General features: G+C 37.5%; 1 protein-coding gene across 1 annotated transcript in view; it reads left to right on the top strand.

The window, feature by feature from the left end:
* Positions 1-4,877, top strand: part of CD53 (CD53 molecule) — a 39,338-nt gene extending 34,461 nt beyond the window's left edge. The window contains exons 6-8 of the mRNA XM_084755623.1: positions 1,823-1,903; positions 2,974-3,057; positions 3,894-4,877. Of these exons, the coding sequence (XP_084611749.1) occupies positions 1,823-1,903; positions 2,974-3,057; positions 3,894-3,965 (237 nt within the window). The 3' untranslated portion in view covers positions 3,966-4,877. The remainder of the gene's footprint in view (positions 1-1,822; positions 1,904-2,973; positions 3,058-3,893) is intronic.
* The last annotated feature ends 11,022 nt before the right edge of the window (positions 4,878-15,899 follow it).

Genomic DNA, 15,899 nt, shown 5'->3' with positions numbered 1-15,899 from the left:
ATTGGGTTATTTGTCTTATAAATTCCGCCACTTTCCGTATCTGTCTGGTTGATTCCCACAGGCATTTTGATGTCAAGAAATCCGTTTCCCACTACTGTGAATATAAATTCTTGATGAAGCACCACTTGCTCTGTCTCTCTCTTTTATCTTAAAGTAATATTTTATTCAGAATTCCATACAATGTATTCTGATCATTTTCACCCCTCTACTCCTTCCGTATCTGCCTCCAATTTCCTACTCACTAGAAGTTGATTAGATATTATGTTCATTTAGCAAAATAATACAAGTAAATTCTCCCCAGGGGTCTGTAACTCACCTAGTCATGGATTAACGGCCCCCAAAATGATGCCAGGTGCCCAATCTTATATAAGATGCCTTAAATCCAAGCAGAAAGTTATTGGTTATCAAATGGCATTTGTATCCTGATAGGCCCAGTAATAATATATTGCTAGGATGATCCTTATTATAGTTCTTAGAGTTCACAGCTCTGTATGATTTATGATTACATTTCTCCTCTGGTAGCTTGCACAGTTACTTCCAGGACTATGAAATCTAGCCAGTAGGGATCAGGCTTCCAAATCAAATTCAGCTTGATTTATCTATGTTTCATGACTCGAATATTTGGTGGCTGCAGAAATAGGGTCTTATGACCACATACTGCGGAGTAACTAAGAGCATTACTAACAGCTTGTAATATTTATGGATCTATAGGAACTCAGTGCCCAACAACTCCAAGAAAAGCTTATTTGTTAGTCTGTGGGAGTATGGTAGGGGTATTATTGTCCAGTTATAGGGTAACTCTATTTAAATACACACACACATACACAGATGTGCACACACACACACACACACACACAGACGCACACACACATGAAGATTTTTATAGCAGTGTGTTTCAACATGGCCCTTTCAAAAGCTCTTTAGTGTCAGTTACACCTCCCATTATTACATCCTTTATCTCTCCCTCCTATCTTCAATCCCACTTAAATAGCCCCATTCCATGTTTCTCCTTTTTATGGCAGAATTCTATCTCCTCTTTCTTGAGAGCAGCCCATTCTCATTTACTAGGTTCCTAGCCTCTACCTATGCTCCTACTTAAAGAAATACTCTAAACATTCAAGGCTAACATCCACATATAAGAGAAAATATGCGATGTTTATTTTTATGAGTCTAGGTTACCTTACTCAGGATGATTGCTTTCACCTCCACCCGTTTACCTGAAAGTTTCTTGATTTAATTTTTCCTAAGAATTGAATAATATTCCATTGTATAAATATATACTACATTTTCAATATTCATTTATCAGTCAATGGACATTTAGGCTGCTTCTATTTTCTGGCTACTGTGAATAGAGTAACAATAAAAATGGACAGGCAACTATCTTTTTAGTAGGATATACAGTCCTTTGGGTATTTGTCCAAGGGTGTTATAGCTGGATCATAAGTTTCTCCTGTATTTAAGACAATAATAGCTGGTACTTCCTGTTTTTTCATCTAAGCAGGCATCTAATTATTCTGTTTTCAATAATCTCAAGAATCAATATACCTAGGCTTAGTTCATGTGATAAGGTTTTTGGGCAGAAAGTACTTGACAGGTAAAATATATAAAGCAAACTGTCCTCTGTGGAGGTCTTCTGTAAATACAATGGTGTAAGTCTTGTGAACATTTAGTGCCAAAGAGGCTGTAGCAGTGGACCAATTCTGAATTTTCTTTTCTGGAGTTAGATTTGAAAGATAAGAATACAGTTTTGTATAATGTCTAGGTTTTGTTTTGTTTTTCTGTTGATTTTCTAATCATTATGTTTGGGGGACTTGGCTTTTAGCTGCAGTGCTGTGGTGTAAATGGCTCAAGTGATTGGACCAATGGTCGACCATCTTCCTGCCCACAGGGTGCAGATGTTCAGGTAATTTTGTTGGCAGTTTTCATGTTACTGGCTTCTTTTTTCAAAGTTTTAATTACATTGGGAACAATGCCAGAAAGGACCTAAACCTTCTACCAAGAAACAGGGAACTTTCAACAACAACAACAACAACAACAACAACAACAACAACAACAACCAGGAAACAGCCCCCAATACCTATAGAAGCTTCCAAAATCTAGGAACAGGCTAATCCAGTTAAGAAACACTAAGAAGACTCCTTTGTCACACTATTAACTGTGTGTGTGTGTGTGTGTGTGTGTGTGTGTGTGTGTGTGTGTGTGTGTAGTTTGTGTAAAAACAGCCCAGAGATGTATCTGCATTTAAAGTGTAATTTACATGATTAGGGTAGACTAGCTTGTTAGCTACTGGCTTGTTTTCTCTTTCTCCTTGAAGATGGCAGAGCCATTTGCTTTGTGAAATGAGTTAAACATAAACAGATGAATGGGAGTTTTGGAAAAGTACTTTTTGGAAACCACCTTTCCTCTTAATTTTTGGTCTCTCTTCATCTAAAAGAAAAAAAAATCCATCTTCCTGTAAACCAAGTAAATTAAACTAAGATTTCATCTTGAGCCCATGTTATCTTTTCCTGAGTTTGAGATGTTTAGGTCCACATGAAAAAAGAGAATCCATAGCAACCACCAGTTGTTGACTGGTGGAATTTTATAGGGTTATGATATTGGTTATTGAAGCAGATACTGATATGTACTTTGATCCAAAGATTGCAACATATATAATCCCATATATTATTCTTAGATCAGCACTGAGTGTTGCAGAGCATAACACTGAACATACGGTCATGTGTTTACGACTTACTTCTTGGGTGCCAGTTTAACTCATGAGCTAAGACTTCTGTGTTACATGCAAATATACTAAAATGTCTCTGATTTAATGTTCTTTTCTTTATGCTTTTTCTTTTATACATGCAAGGGAAATAACAATATTTGATGTAAGTCATTTTATTAAATAAATACAAATGACCATCCCAGATAACCTTCTTGATAAATTTGACATATTGAATGGTGCCATTAATGCCTGTTATTCTCCCCCTGCAGGGTTGCCATAATAAAGCAAAATTATGGTTTCATGGCAATTTCTTGTATATTGGAATCATTACCATCTGTGTATGTGTCATACAGGTAAGAGTTTGATCCCACTATCCCTATGAGGATTAAATGAGGTAAATCATGCAGCCTTAGAATGGTACTATCGAAGTAGAATGAGGCAATAAATGTCATATTATTCATGAGTTCCTTTAGCCAAGGAATAAAGGATCGTATTTTTAATTCAACTTAAAGCACTCTGAAAAATTGTTATAGGAATATATATCAAGTCAATATATCCCTTAGAAATATAAAATGAGCCGCAGTTAGATTAAGAGTGCCAAGCAGAATTCCCATTTAGTCACTAACTCAGGTGGTCTGTAAATGATATGATAACAGAGCTCACTTGAAAAATTGACCTTTTATGTTAAGAAGGAAATGATGGAAAAATTATTTCCCCTTTGTACTTACACCTGATTTGACTACTGAAAGGTAAATTTTGTGTTATTTCTGTCATATTCATAACACTATTTTTTTACCCAAACAGTGAGCATATTATACATTGCTTAAGACTTAGTCAAGAAATAAAAGGAACAAGAAAGTGAAGGAAACACAAGACGGGCAGAGTTGACTTCTCTTTCTTATGCTGATCAATAAGGTCTACTTGACTATATAACTAAGCGTCTGTGACTTCTTAATGAGATAAGAACTTTTCCAAGAGCTTCTACTTTTCTATCGTTTTATAATTGTTCCCGTTTTCTCTCTAATGCTATTCTTAAACTTAAAGAGAGACATTCCTTAGAGGAGAGTGATGCTTAGAGAGTGGCCATAATGGGATACAAATCTTGCTTTTCTGTGTTACCAGTCTCCATTACCGTGGGAGAAATGTTTTCTCTTACTAAGACCTCATATTTTCTCAATTCTCTCCTCAGGTGCTGGGGATGTCCTTCGCACTGACACTGAACTGCCAGATTAACAAAACCAGTCAGGCCCTAGGGCTGTGACTTGCAACTGCCATCTGCTTAAGAGACTTATTTCTCTCTGGAAAGCCAAATAGTCCATACGCATGAGGCCCCAAACAATTATCAATCTAAATGGGATTTTGGTTTCCTCTTATCGCTTCCTTGACTGACTCTCTGTTTTATGCACATCCAGGGAAGAAAGTATTTGTCATGGACTTCCCATTTCAAGCAGAAGACAACCATTCACCAATTAATAGCATATGGTGCTATTATAAATATGGTGAAACATACCTGGGTGGTTGGCTTTGCTTTCTTTTTTTCTTTTTCTTTTCTTTTTTTCTCGTTCTTTTCTTTTTTTTGACATGAGAGACCAAGAGAATCTGTAGTCCCAGTGGCTTGGGATCCAAGGATAGCTGCCGATATGGATACAGCTCAGAGTACTGGTCTAACGTATGTGAGTCCCCTGAGTTTAGACCCCAGTACTAAAAAAGATAGGTCCAAGTTTAAATGTTAGATTGTTAACTATTGTCAAATCAATCTCTAGTCTCTAGTCATACTACTTTCACTGTACAGAGCCACAAAGGGGACAAGCTGAAGAAAATTCTGGAGTCAATTGGATAATTGACAAACTCTATTTCCTTTTGAACCTAGACTTTGGTAATAGGAATAATACAGTGATCTTTTATCAAGGGGAAATAATTCAATTTTAAGTTAAAATGTCTTATTGATTTTCCACCCCCCCCATCTATCCATCCAGAAGACTAACTATTTTTATCCTATCCAGCCAATTGTATAGGTTTTGAATTACATAGCCATAGAACTCAGAAGTACTAATATCTCCAGTGTGTTAGTTAATAATCATATTCATGTTAATGTTGCTATTTCTCTATAAAATAAAGTTCTTTTAATGTACTATTTTAACCTGTTAATAAACAATACAGTTTATGATCACTAGTCATCAAATATTTGACTCATTCTGGTATTTCTGCTAGCAAGCCAATGTATCAGTTAGCTATTTCTGTGTAACAAATTAGTTAAAAATGTAGTGGCTAAAAACCTGCATACACCTGGTATATTTATTGATTGATTTAAAGACAGGATTTTTCTATGCAGCCCAGGCTGTCTTGGAACTTGTTATATAGACCAAACTAATGATCATCCTGCATCTACCTTCTGAATAATAGAATTACATGTGTGTGCCACTATGCTTGCTTAGGACAAACATTTATTATCTGATGGTCTTAGGTAATCAAGAATGTGGAAGCAGCTTAAAAATTGTTATAGATTTTTGTTTCTTGTATAATGGTGATTAAGCAGTCAGCCATGTATCCAATCATCTCAAGTCTCAGTGAGATATTCTCATATAGTTATAATAAACCTCATATCATGGCCCTACATATGTTTACATGGATAGTTTCTTGAATAATGAGACAGCTAAGACATATATGAGATGTAGCATCTAAAATAGAAGCCACACAATTTGTATAACTTGACCCAGAAGTGATGACATCAGCTATTCTTAGAACTGGTTCAAAAATTCAATTCCTAGTCAAGAGAAGATTATACAAGGGTATGACTACTAGGAAGTTTGTAACACTGCTGGATATATGCTAGGCTGAAAGACATCTCCTCATGTTTGTTGTGTCAAGAAAAGATGAAATACTTGCTTATATGACAACTATATTCTATATAGTAGAAAATTAGGATATATATTATAGTATAATATAATGCCTAGTATACAAAACTATGTACAAAAAATGTTGTTTTAATTAAAAATATTAGATTATTCTAGCTTACCAATAAAGACTCAGGAGCCAGATGCTGTAGTGAAAAGCCTCATAGCTCAGAGAGGCAGAGAAAGAAAACAGCTCAATTTTCTACTCAGCTCACAGTCCCAATGGAGAAGGCCCAAAGGCTCACTAGCTCAGCTGAGAGCTCAGGAGGAAAATGCAAAAAACAAACAAACAAACAAACAACCAAACAAACAAAACCCTCAAGGCCCAAAGGCTTGCTAGCTCAAGGCCCCAAAGCCAAAGGCCAGGAAGTTGAGGAGCTCAAGAGCTAGAAAGCTAAGAGCCAAAGATCTAAAAGCTAAAGAGCTAAAGCTTAAATCCCAAGAGTAATGCTCAAGAGCTGAAAGTGCCGAAGATCCCCTCTACTTCCACACGCTGTCTAAATGCCCATCCACTCAAAGTCTACTCTTAATCTCTATCAGCTGTTTTCTTGCTCTGTCTCTTGACCTATGGTTAACTTTATTAAATCCTGTGTACAGATAGCTTTTGGGTTAAAGGTGTATGTAAGGCAGGCTGAACCACATCTTTTACAATAAACAGGAAGTCCTTGGATAAAAGGTGTGTTAGGGCTCAACCACAAGAAACAGGGATTTACAGTTCAATGTCAGGGATCACAGTGAGATCCAAGATAGGCTTTTACAGTTCATAAGCTCATGAATCACACTGAGATAAAATATCCTGCAACACAAATATAGAATAGAAAAGAATTGGTTTCTGTTTTATAAATTTCCTGTAGGGTCTTCCGCCTCACTTTAAGGGAAATTGGTTATTTTCATGGGGTTCTATAGGAAAAACACCTGTTGCATTTTCTGACGCATATAAAGAAAAGACATGTATGCCTCTTCTTTGTTCAAAGTAAGGCCTGGTGGTTACATCACCTGCTAAGTTTTTATACCCAGTGCCTGAGCTGTGTTCTTAGCTCTACTTTGTTCTTCACTCCAAATAACCTGTCATGAAGCTCTAAGGATTTAACTACCAACTTTGTCTATCTCATTTTATTTCTTGCCACATTCTTTCAATAGTCTATTCTCTGCAGTCTTAGTAGCCAGAAATGGCTCCATCTGAATTATTTCCTACATAGAAGCCCAAGTTGTATGTCTAAAGCATAAATCTAATCATATATTTTTAATAAATGAAACTCTTCACTGACTTCTGTTTTGAAAATAAAATTCAGACACATTTCATCTATCACGTCCTACAGAAAATGTCCCATTCTTAAATCAGGCCTCAACTCCTGACATTTTTACTCTTGCATTCTGTGAATTTGTTACACTGATGGTTATTCAGTATTAACTTTATTACATCTTTTCTACACCTGTTACATTTTCTAAGAGTTCCCTTTGTTTGAATAACTCCTAACCTTTCCTTCCGGTAAAGTTTTCTCTAATTTCTCAAGGTTTGCAGTGACTAAGTCTTTCCCAATATGAGCCACCACCCTAATCTCTTTTATTTGAGTGACATCTAAGCTTTGTTTTTGGTGACAACAACTGAATCCAGGCCCTTCTCATGCTAACTCAGTGTTCTGTAGCTGGGCTACTTTCCTAGCATTAGGAACTGAATGTTTGAATCACTTTTAACAAAGCAGAATACAGCAGAATACAGACATGTTTCCATTTAAATTTTGACACAATATCTCTTCAATGCACTTATGTAATATGCTCATTAAAAGTCCACATTTATTATTATTTTTAATATTTTTATTTATACATACATTTATATTATTACACATATATAAAATAAACTACATAGAACCACAAAACAATCATGAATTATATTAATGTTATACAGTTATTTGAGAATTATAAATAGGAAATGAATAGATCCTTCCAAGAATTACAAGAAAATACAAACAAATGAATAGAAGCCATTGAGGAGAAACAGGAAACCACAATCAAACAGACAAAAGAAATAAGTAAAGCTGCTCAAGACATGAAAATGGTCTTAGAATCTATTATGAAAACACAAATCAAGAAAACCCTGGGAATGGAAAACTTAGAAGAGAGATCAGGAATCAGGTAAGTATCGCCAACAGAATTCAACAAATGGAGGGGAGAGCCTCAGGGACTGAAGATACAAGAGAAGATATTGATACATCTCTCAGAGAAAACATTAAAACAAAAATTTGTGACACAAAACATCTGAGAAATGAAGGATACGATGAAAAGGCATAACCTCAGGATTATAGCAATAGATGAAAATGAAGGTACCAGGTCTCAAGGAGCAGAAAATATTTTCAAGACAATCATAGAAATAAAACTAAAGAAAGAGATGCCTTTGAACATACAGGAGGAATTCTATCTGTCTGTCTGTCTGTCTATCTATCTATATCTATCTATCTATCTATCTATCTATCTATCTATCTATCATCTATCTATCTTCTTTTTGTTCTTTTTGAGACATGGTTTCTCTGTGTAGCTTTGACTGTACTGGACTCCCTTTGTAGACCAGGCTGGTCTCGAACTCACAGAGATCTACCTGCCTCTGCCTCTCTCCCTGAGTGCTGGGATTAATGATGTGTGCCACCACATCCAGCTTTGGAAGCTTCTCTTATTTGAATTGGATATTTACCAATTTTGATGCAATTTATAGTCTTTAGTCACCTATGAAAATGCAGGCAAAACCTCTTCTCCAATGTAGCACATTCCCCAATTTCTACTCTAATGTTAAAACATTTAAAAGTGTACAGAATGATCCAATTCAGTAGTTCTTTCCAACACACAGTGTCTTTCAGATAATCTTATTCCCATTTCTGTTTATCAAGGTACGATTAGATATTTATGAATGCACACTTAGTAGACATTTAGGCACTCTCATTCCATGCACAGCTCCGTGCCCGTGAGCTGGGCTTCACTCCAGCAAGCCAGGCTTCTTACTCATTATCATTTTCCTGTATACTTTGATCCTCAGTTGTATTAGGTATCATAGGCTCACAATAAAGTATTTTCTGTTCTCTCACATCCTCTGTCTCTTATCTTTCCAGCCTTTGTATTATCATAACTAATTTTTCTTGTATAGTGATTTTTCAACCTTTTTGGAGAGAAAAAAATATAAATATTGCAATTGATAGTAGAGCGGTGTTCCCTCCATTGGTCATAATTGTCATGAGCAGTGCAATGGCTTTTTCAAGTAGTGTTTCTACCCTCATCCTATCCCTGTTCTCAAAGGATATGAAATGGAGTTTCCCATTTTTAATGCAGGAAAAAAATCTGTCTATATAATTAAAACTGTCCTTTTTTGGCATGGCTTACTGTGATTCACTGTCTCAGAGACTCCTGCATCGTTCTTGGCTCTGGGCTCGAGGCTCCTCCCACTGCTCTGGGGCCTCAAGAGTCTCTCTGAACTGAATTTTCCTCTGGAGATGATTCCAGGTGAATTTCTCCTTTGTGGCTTTCTTTCAGATGTCTCCTGTCCTCTGGGATGCTTCTTTCAGGTGTCCTCAGCTTCTGCAACATCTGTGGACTTTCTTCTTCTTCTTCAGTCACCTTGGGTTTTCTTACCATGTTGAGCACCATATGTAAAAGGAGCTTTAATTCTCCTGGTTCAACTGTTGTCTTAGAGGCTTACTGCCTCTGTCTCCTGCATTAAAGGCATGTTTGTATTCCAGCCAGATGACACAGACCTAAAAGGTCTTTGGGTGTGATCTCATGCCAGGGCAGCCATGATCTGAATTAAAATTACTCTACACCTATCTTGGTAGGTGTAGACATTATGACATTTTCTTAAGACATATTCCTACTATGTAGTCCATACTGTCATTTAACACAGTGTGTAGTCCAGGCTGGCCTTGAATATAGTATGTAGTAAAAATTGGCACTACCTCTGTATGTAGTCTATGTTGGCTTTGAACTTACTATGCAGTTCTGTATGGTTCTCCTACTTTAGCCTCCCAAGTGCTGGAATTACAGGCATGTACCACCAGTACTGACACATTATCATTATTTTTGTTTTGTTTTTTGAGAAAGGGTTTTTCTGTGTAGTCTGGACTGTCCTGGACTTGCTTTGTAGACCAGGCTGGCCTCAGAGATCTACCTGCCTCTGCCTCCCCTGAGTGCTGGGTTTACAGGTGTACTCCAGTGGGCCCAGGTACAATTTCACATTTTAATTATTTATTTCTGCCTTTATTGTCATCATCTTGATCAAATTTTGGAAAGGAGATAAAAGTACAAATTAACTATAAATAAAAATCAGACCAGGTTCAATGCATTACCTGGAATTGTCAGGAGAAAAAAAAATAGTCCTTATAAAAGAGAGAAAGCAGTTTTTATTTTGTTGCCACATTAAGATTTAGACTGAGAAAGAAGAGAAAAGTGAAGGTAAGGGAGAGAGGTTAATGAGAGAAGGTTAGGAAGTAACCTGTTCAACCAAATTTATTCCAGGCTTTCAGGCTCTTTCAAGGAGCGTTAAGATGGAACATACTTTTGCTCAATCATGAGGCAAATACAAATTTGACATCAACATTGAATATAGAAAAACCTACAAGCCAAAGCCAATTTCACTCATAAGCATAGACACAAAAATTCTTAGGAAAGAAAGTGGCAAAAATGTAGTAGCAAGTAAGTAAAATGACCAGGATGAATTTACCTTAGGAATGCATATCAGTATTAAAATCAATTAAAATGTTCACAATTAAAGTGACCAGGCACCACCATGATGCACTACTATAATCTCGGCATTCAGAATGCAGTGATATAGTGAGCTCCAGGGTAGCCTGGGTTACATAGCAAGAGTCTGTCTTAAACACACACACACACACACACACACACACACACACACACAGAAAAAATGAATTAAAGAGAAAACTAATGTTGTAATGAATCATAAGGAAAATAAGTAAAACCCAATGTGCATTGCTTTTTAAAAAGATATAAAATCAGAAACAGAAAATTTTCTACTGTTCTTAATTTTAATTATCTTATTTATTTTTAAACATTAATTTCTTTTTCCATGTATTTCAATTGTCTGGACATTTTCTAATTTCTTCTCTCTACTTTACTTCATTTTAACAAATTAATTGTTATAATTCTTACCCTATGCCAAGATAACCTCTGAGTCTATTTCTATTTCTTTTTTAAAAAGATTTATTTATTTATTATGTGTATAGCATTCTACCTGCATGTACATCTGCACACCAGAAGAGGACACCAGATCTCATTACAGATGGTTGTGAGCCACCATTTGGTTTTTGGAAATTGAACTCAGGACCTTTGGAAGAGCAGCCAGTGCTCTTAACCTCTGAGCCATTTCTCTATCCCAAGTCTATTTCTTCTTTTATTTTCAACTTTTTCCTTTGAATAAACTAAGGGTGATTTAAGCCTGTGTCTTGACATCTATACAGCTTTTTGCTTGGCTGCCAAACATTATATATAAAAAATTGAGAAGTCTCCATATGATGTTATTTTTCTTTATGGGACAACTCATGTTGTCCATTAGTAGACATTTAGAATAGGGATGGTATCTTACTCTAGTCTTGAGATCAGAACAGGTTCTTTTAGTGAAGCTCTGACTATGTCTATTTTATCTCCACTGCCTATATCAGAACACTGAAAATTTCACCTGATTAGAGTTGTGCATTCTTGGAGCCTGCTCCCTAACTGGCAGGAACTGAAATTCTTTTCTTTTAGTATTATGTGTAACTGGTAAAATTTACTCTGTCTGCTCAAGGTTCTTTTTTTCCCCTTATATTTTAACAAATATGTTAAAGTGGAAGCTTAATGAATATAGTTGCAGCACTCCAAATGCTTATTCTTGCTGAGAAGCTGTCCCCCAAGTTTATATTTGTCTCCCCAAACCATACTGTTCCAATGCTCTGTTTTCTCTGCATTTTGATAGTGGACCTTCTGCGGAGTGTTCAACTGCTAGTGTGCACCAATGATGGGCAAATATTCAGAGTACGACCTGGATGTGAAATATTAGACAACCTCTCAACAGTACCAAATTTCTGGAATTTTTATATTCTATGATGATAACTGTTGTATCTGAAATTGAACCCACCTACTTAGAACAGCTAGTTGGCAGAACCTTAATCTGATTCAAGCTTTTGTATCATGATTTAAAAGTAGAAGCCATGAAATAACCTTTAAAATATGACAATATTTGATACAGCCTATATAAGAGTCAAACCAAATTATGACTTACTGATGACTGTCTGTGAGATTAACAGTAAGATCATAAAGCTCAGCAGTAAAGTATCTGCCTGGGATGTACAGGGCCCTGGATACAATATCAGTAGTGCAAAAAGAAAATAAGCCATAACTTATTCTAAAAGTTACTATTAAGTTCAAATGAGCAAAAACTGGAAGACAAAGATAAGGCATAAAGAAGGGAGCAGAATCAGATAAATATTTTTATTTACCAAATAGCATGAGTATAACAATGAGAAATCCAAAATAACTACAAGTAAAATATAAGAAGTAATAAAGTTTAGCAATATTCTTTGACATAAAACCAACACAGTAAAACAAGACAAACAAACTATATTTCTATTTGCCATAGAGAGAAAATAAAAAGAGAATTATTTTAATGGAATCATAAATAAAAAGAACACGAAATTAAAATCTGACAAAGAAATGAGGCAATCACAGGGAAATAATAAGATTTTATCAAAATGCTAAATAAGAGAGACCTATCTTGAACGTATATAATCATAGGCCCTTTAATAATTGGCAAATGCAATATTTTACCTATTTTTAATTAATTAACTAATTAAGTTTACATCATAATCACAGCTTCCCCTCTCTCCTCTCCTTCCAGTCCCTCTCTCACACCTCCATTCCTTGCCAGCCACGCCTTCTCCTTTTCTCCTCAGTAAAAGGGCGAGGCCTCCCAAGGACACCAACTCCCTTTGGCATATCAAGATTGCAGTAGGACTAGGAACATCAACTACTGTGGCTAAACAAAGCAGCCCAATTAGGGGAAAGGTACTCAAAGGCAGGCAACAGAGTCAGAGACAGCACCTGTTCCAAATGTTTAGAGGGCCCACATGAAGAACAAGCTGCACATCTATCACATGCGCAGAGGTCCTAGTTCTGCCCCACGCATGCTCTCTATTTGGTTGCTCAGTCTCTGTGGGCCTAAGTTATTTGATTCTGTAGGTCTTCTTGTGATGCCCTTGACCTCTCTGGCTCCTTCAATACTTTATCTCCCTCTTCCACAGGATACCCTAAGCTCTGCCTAATGTTTAGCGGTGAGTCTCTATCTGTTTCCTAGGTTGCTAGGTGAGGCCTATCAGATGACAGTTATGCTAGATGCCTGCCTGCAAGTACAGCAGTATATCATGAACCGTGTCAGGGGTGAGCTCTCTCATGGCATGTGTCTCAGTCTTGGCCAGTCATTGGTCGATCATTCCCTCAATTTCTGCTCCATCTTTACCCCTGAGCATCTTGTAGGTAGGGTAAATTGTGGGTCAAAGGGGTTGTGGCTGGGTTGGTGTCCCAATCCCTCCATTGGATGGTTAAAGGAGATGGTTATTTCTGGTACCATATCTTCCCATTGATAGGTTACTTATAGTCACCTTCATAGATTCCTGTGAGTTTCCAATGTCCTAGATTTCAAGCTAGTCCCAGAGATGCAACCAACTCCATTGACTCCAGTTCTCACAGTATCCTCTCCCTCCATCCTTCCTGAACTTGATCCCTCTTGCTCCCCTCCACACTTCCTCTCCCACCCACTTCCCTTCATCCACCCACCCCGATGTCTATTCTATTTTCCCTTTTAAGTTAGATTTAAGTGTCCTCCCTTTTGCCCTCCTTGTTACTCATCTTCTTTGGGTCTGTGGATTATAGCATGGTTATTCTATATTTTACAGCTAATATCCACTGATAAGTGAGAACATACTATGTTTGTCTAAGTTAGATGGCTTGGGGGATGATCTTTTCTACTTCTAGTAACCCTGAGTTTACTGCTGTTGGCTGTTTGGTGTGATTTCAAATGAGCTGGCAGGCAGAGGCTTGGTGGTGGTGGTGACTCAGTATTTTACATGCATCTATTCTTCACAACTTAAGTTATAGGTTAAATTCAACCCCGATTAAAAACATCAACAGAAATCATTTTGGTGGAATCTAAACATGTGAATTCGAAAATATGTGAAAATGTATTGAGATGTCTTTTAAGAAAAATTGCAATTTGTTTAGAAATACCAATCCCAATTTTAAATTTACAATTGCAATATTTGAAGTAAATATGACAGGTTGTATTGTTTGGGAAGTTAAAACCTTGTTGGCATTGTTTAGCAAATTGAGAATGAGGCCAGGGTTGAAAGATGCAAAGACATCTGTATATAACAGCTCCATTCAAACAATAAAACCAAAGACTTAACAAAATTCTAGTCTGACTTCTCAGTCTATCCGTCCCTAAAGGACCGCCTTCCTGTAAAATGCCTTCCCAAGGAAGCTCAACACTGACTTGAGACCAAGTCTTCATGATACATTAATACTCCCCTGAACTGTGTCTTACAGCACTAACTTTAGAAAGCTTGCAATTATAAATTCTTTCTGTGTTCTTTGAGATGTTTATCTGCCACCCAGAATTATCTTCTTAGATATGAGAGCCATTTCTTTAAAACGAAGGCAACAACTGCTGCTTCTTAGTTCCAGTGGAAGGGGAATTACTTAAATTTGGTGGGCAACTTACTCTAACTTGCATCACAGTCTTGTACCTGAAAGATTTTCAAAGCTTGTTTTTTTATTCTGCATTTGGGTTTAAATGAGCTAGTCTAGAAGGCCTGATCATATGGCCCAATTCACTTGCTTATCTTTCAGTCCATTTGCTTCAGTGCAGTGTTTCTCAACTTGTGGACACCCTGTGACGGTTGGACAACCCTTTCACAGGGGTCTCATAGCAGATATCATGCATGTCATATATTTACATTATGATCCATAAAAGTAGAAAAATTACAGTTATGAAGTACTAGCAGAAATAATTTTACAGTCGTGGGTCACTACAACATAAGAAACTGTATGAAAGGACTGCAGCATTAAGAAGGTTGAGAAAGACTGCCTCAGTGTGTCTCAAGCTTTAAAAGTCACCCAGCTTTCGTTTAAACAGAGCTGAGCTCAGGGCAGAGTGTTATTTTCACTATCACAGTAATTAGTGAACAAAATATATAGTTACTGATTTATCCAGTCCAACGGTATGTATCTTGTTATTGAAAATTTAATGATGTTTGATTAGTATTAATGGTAGTCTTTTCTTTTTTAGTAGTTTTTTTACTAAATACATTTATTTATTCACATTATATCACAATCATAGCACCCTCCTCTCCTGCTGGTTCCACCGTCCCTCCCTCTTTCCTCCTCCCCCTCCCCTATTCCTCAGGAATGGGGAGACCCACCCACTCCTGTTCATCAAGTTGCATCAGGACTGAGCATGTCCTCTTTCCTGTGGCCTGTTGAGGCAGCCCTGCTAGTGAGGAGTGACCAAAAAGCAGGCAATTGAGTCTATGTCAGAGGCACCCTCTACTCCCTTTACTAGGGGACCCACATGAAGCCTAAGCTGTCCATCTGCTACATCTGTTTGGGGGATGTAGGTCAAGTCTATTCACGGTCCTTGGTTGGTGCTTCAGTCTCCTTCAACCCCACTGGGCCTTGGTTAGTTGGCTCTGTTGGTCTTCTTGCAGAGCTCCTGTTACATCTAGGTCCTTCTATCTATCCATCACCCCATGTCCTCACAAGACTCTCTAGGCTTCACCCAATGTTTGCCTGTGAGTTTCTGTATCTGTCTGGATCTGCTGCTTGGTGTAGCCTCTCAGGGGACAGCCATGCTAGGCTCCTGTCTGTGAGCATAGCAGCTTATCGTTAACAGTATCAGGGGTTGGGTCTCACATCTCAGGTCGGGCCAAGCGTTGGTTGGACATTCCCTCAATCTCCTCTCTCAATCTCTTTAGCCCTGTGCATCCTGTAGGCAGAATATATTTTGGGTCAGTTTTTGTGGGTGAGTTGGTGTTCTTCTCCCTCTACCAGGAGTATTGTCTAGTTAGAGGGCATCCTCTTCAGTCTCCATGGCCCTCCCTACTGGAAATCTAAGCTAGAGTCAGTCCCATGTCCTCCCAGAGACTTGCCCTGATCTATGTACCCAGCTTATCACCGAGATGCCTCTGCCCATGGTTTTTCTTCTCTCTTCAGACCCTCTGCCCTCCTGTCCCTGCCCTCTCCATGTCTGAGCTCCATCCTCCATACTACGATTCACA

This window comes from Acomys minous (assembly GCF_964271855.1).
Source record: "Acomys minous genome assembly, chromosome: 14".
NCBI lineage: Eukaryota > Metazoa > Chordata > Mammalia > Rodentia > Muridae > Acomys > Acomys minous.
Note: the sequence above shows the minus strand (reverse complement) of the source record. Positions and strands in the feature narration are given on the sequence as shown.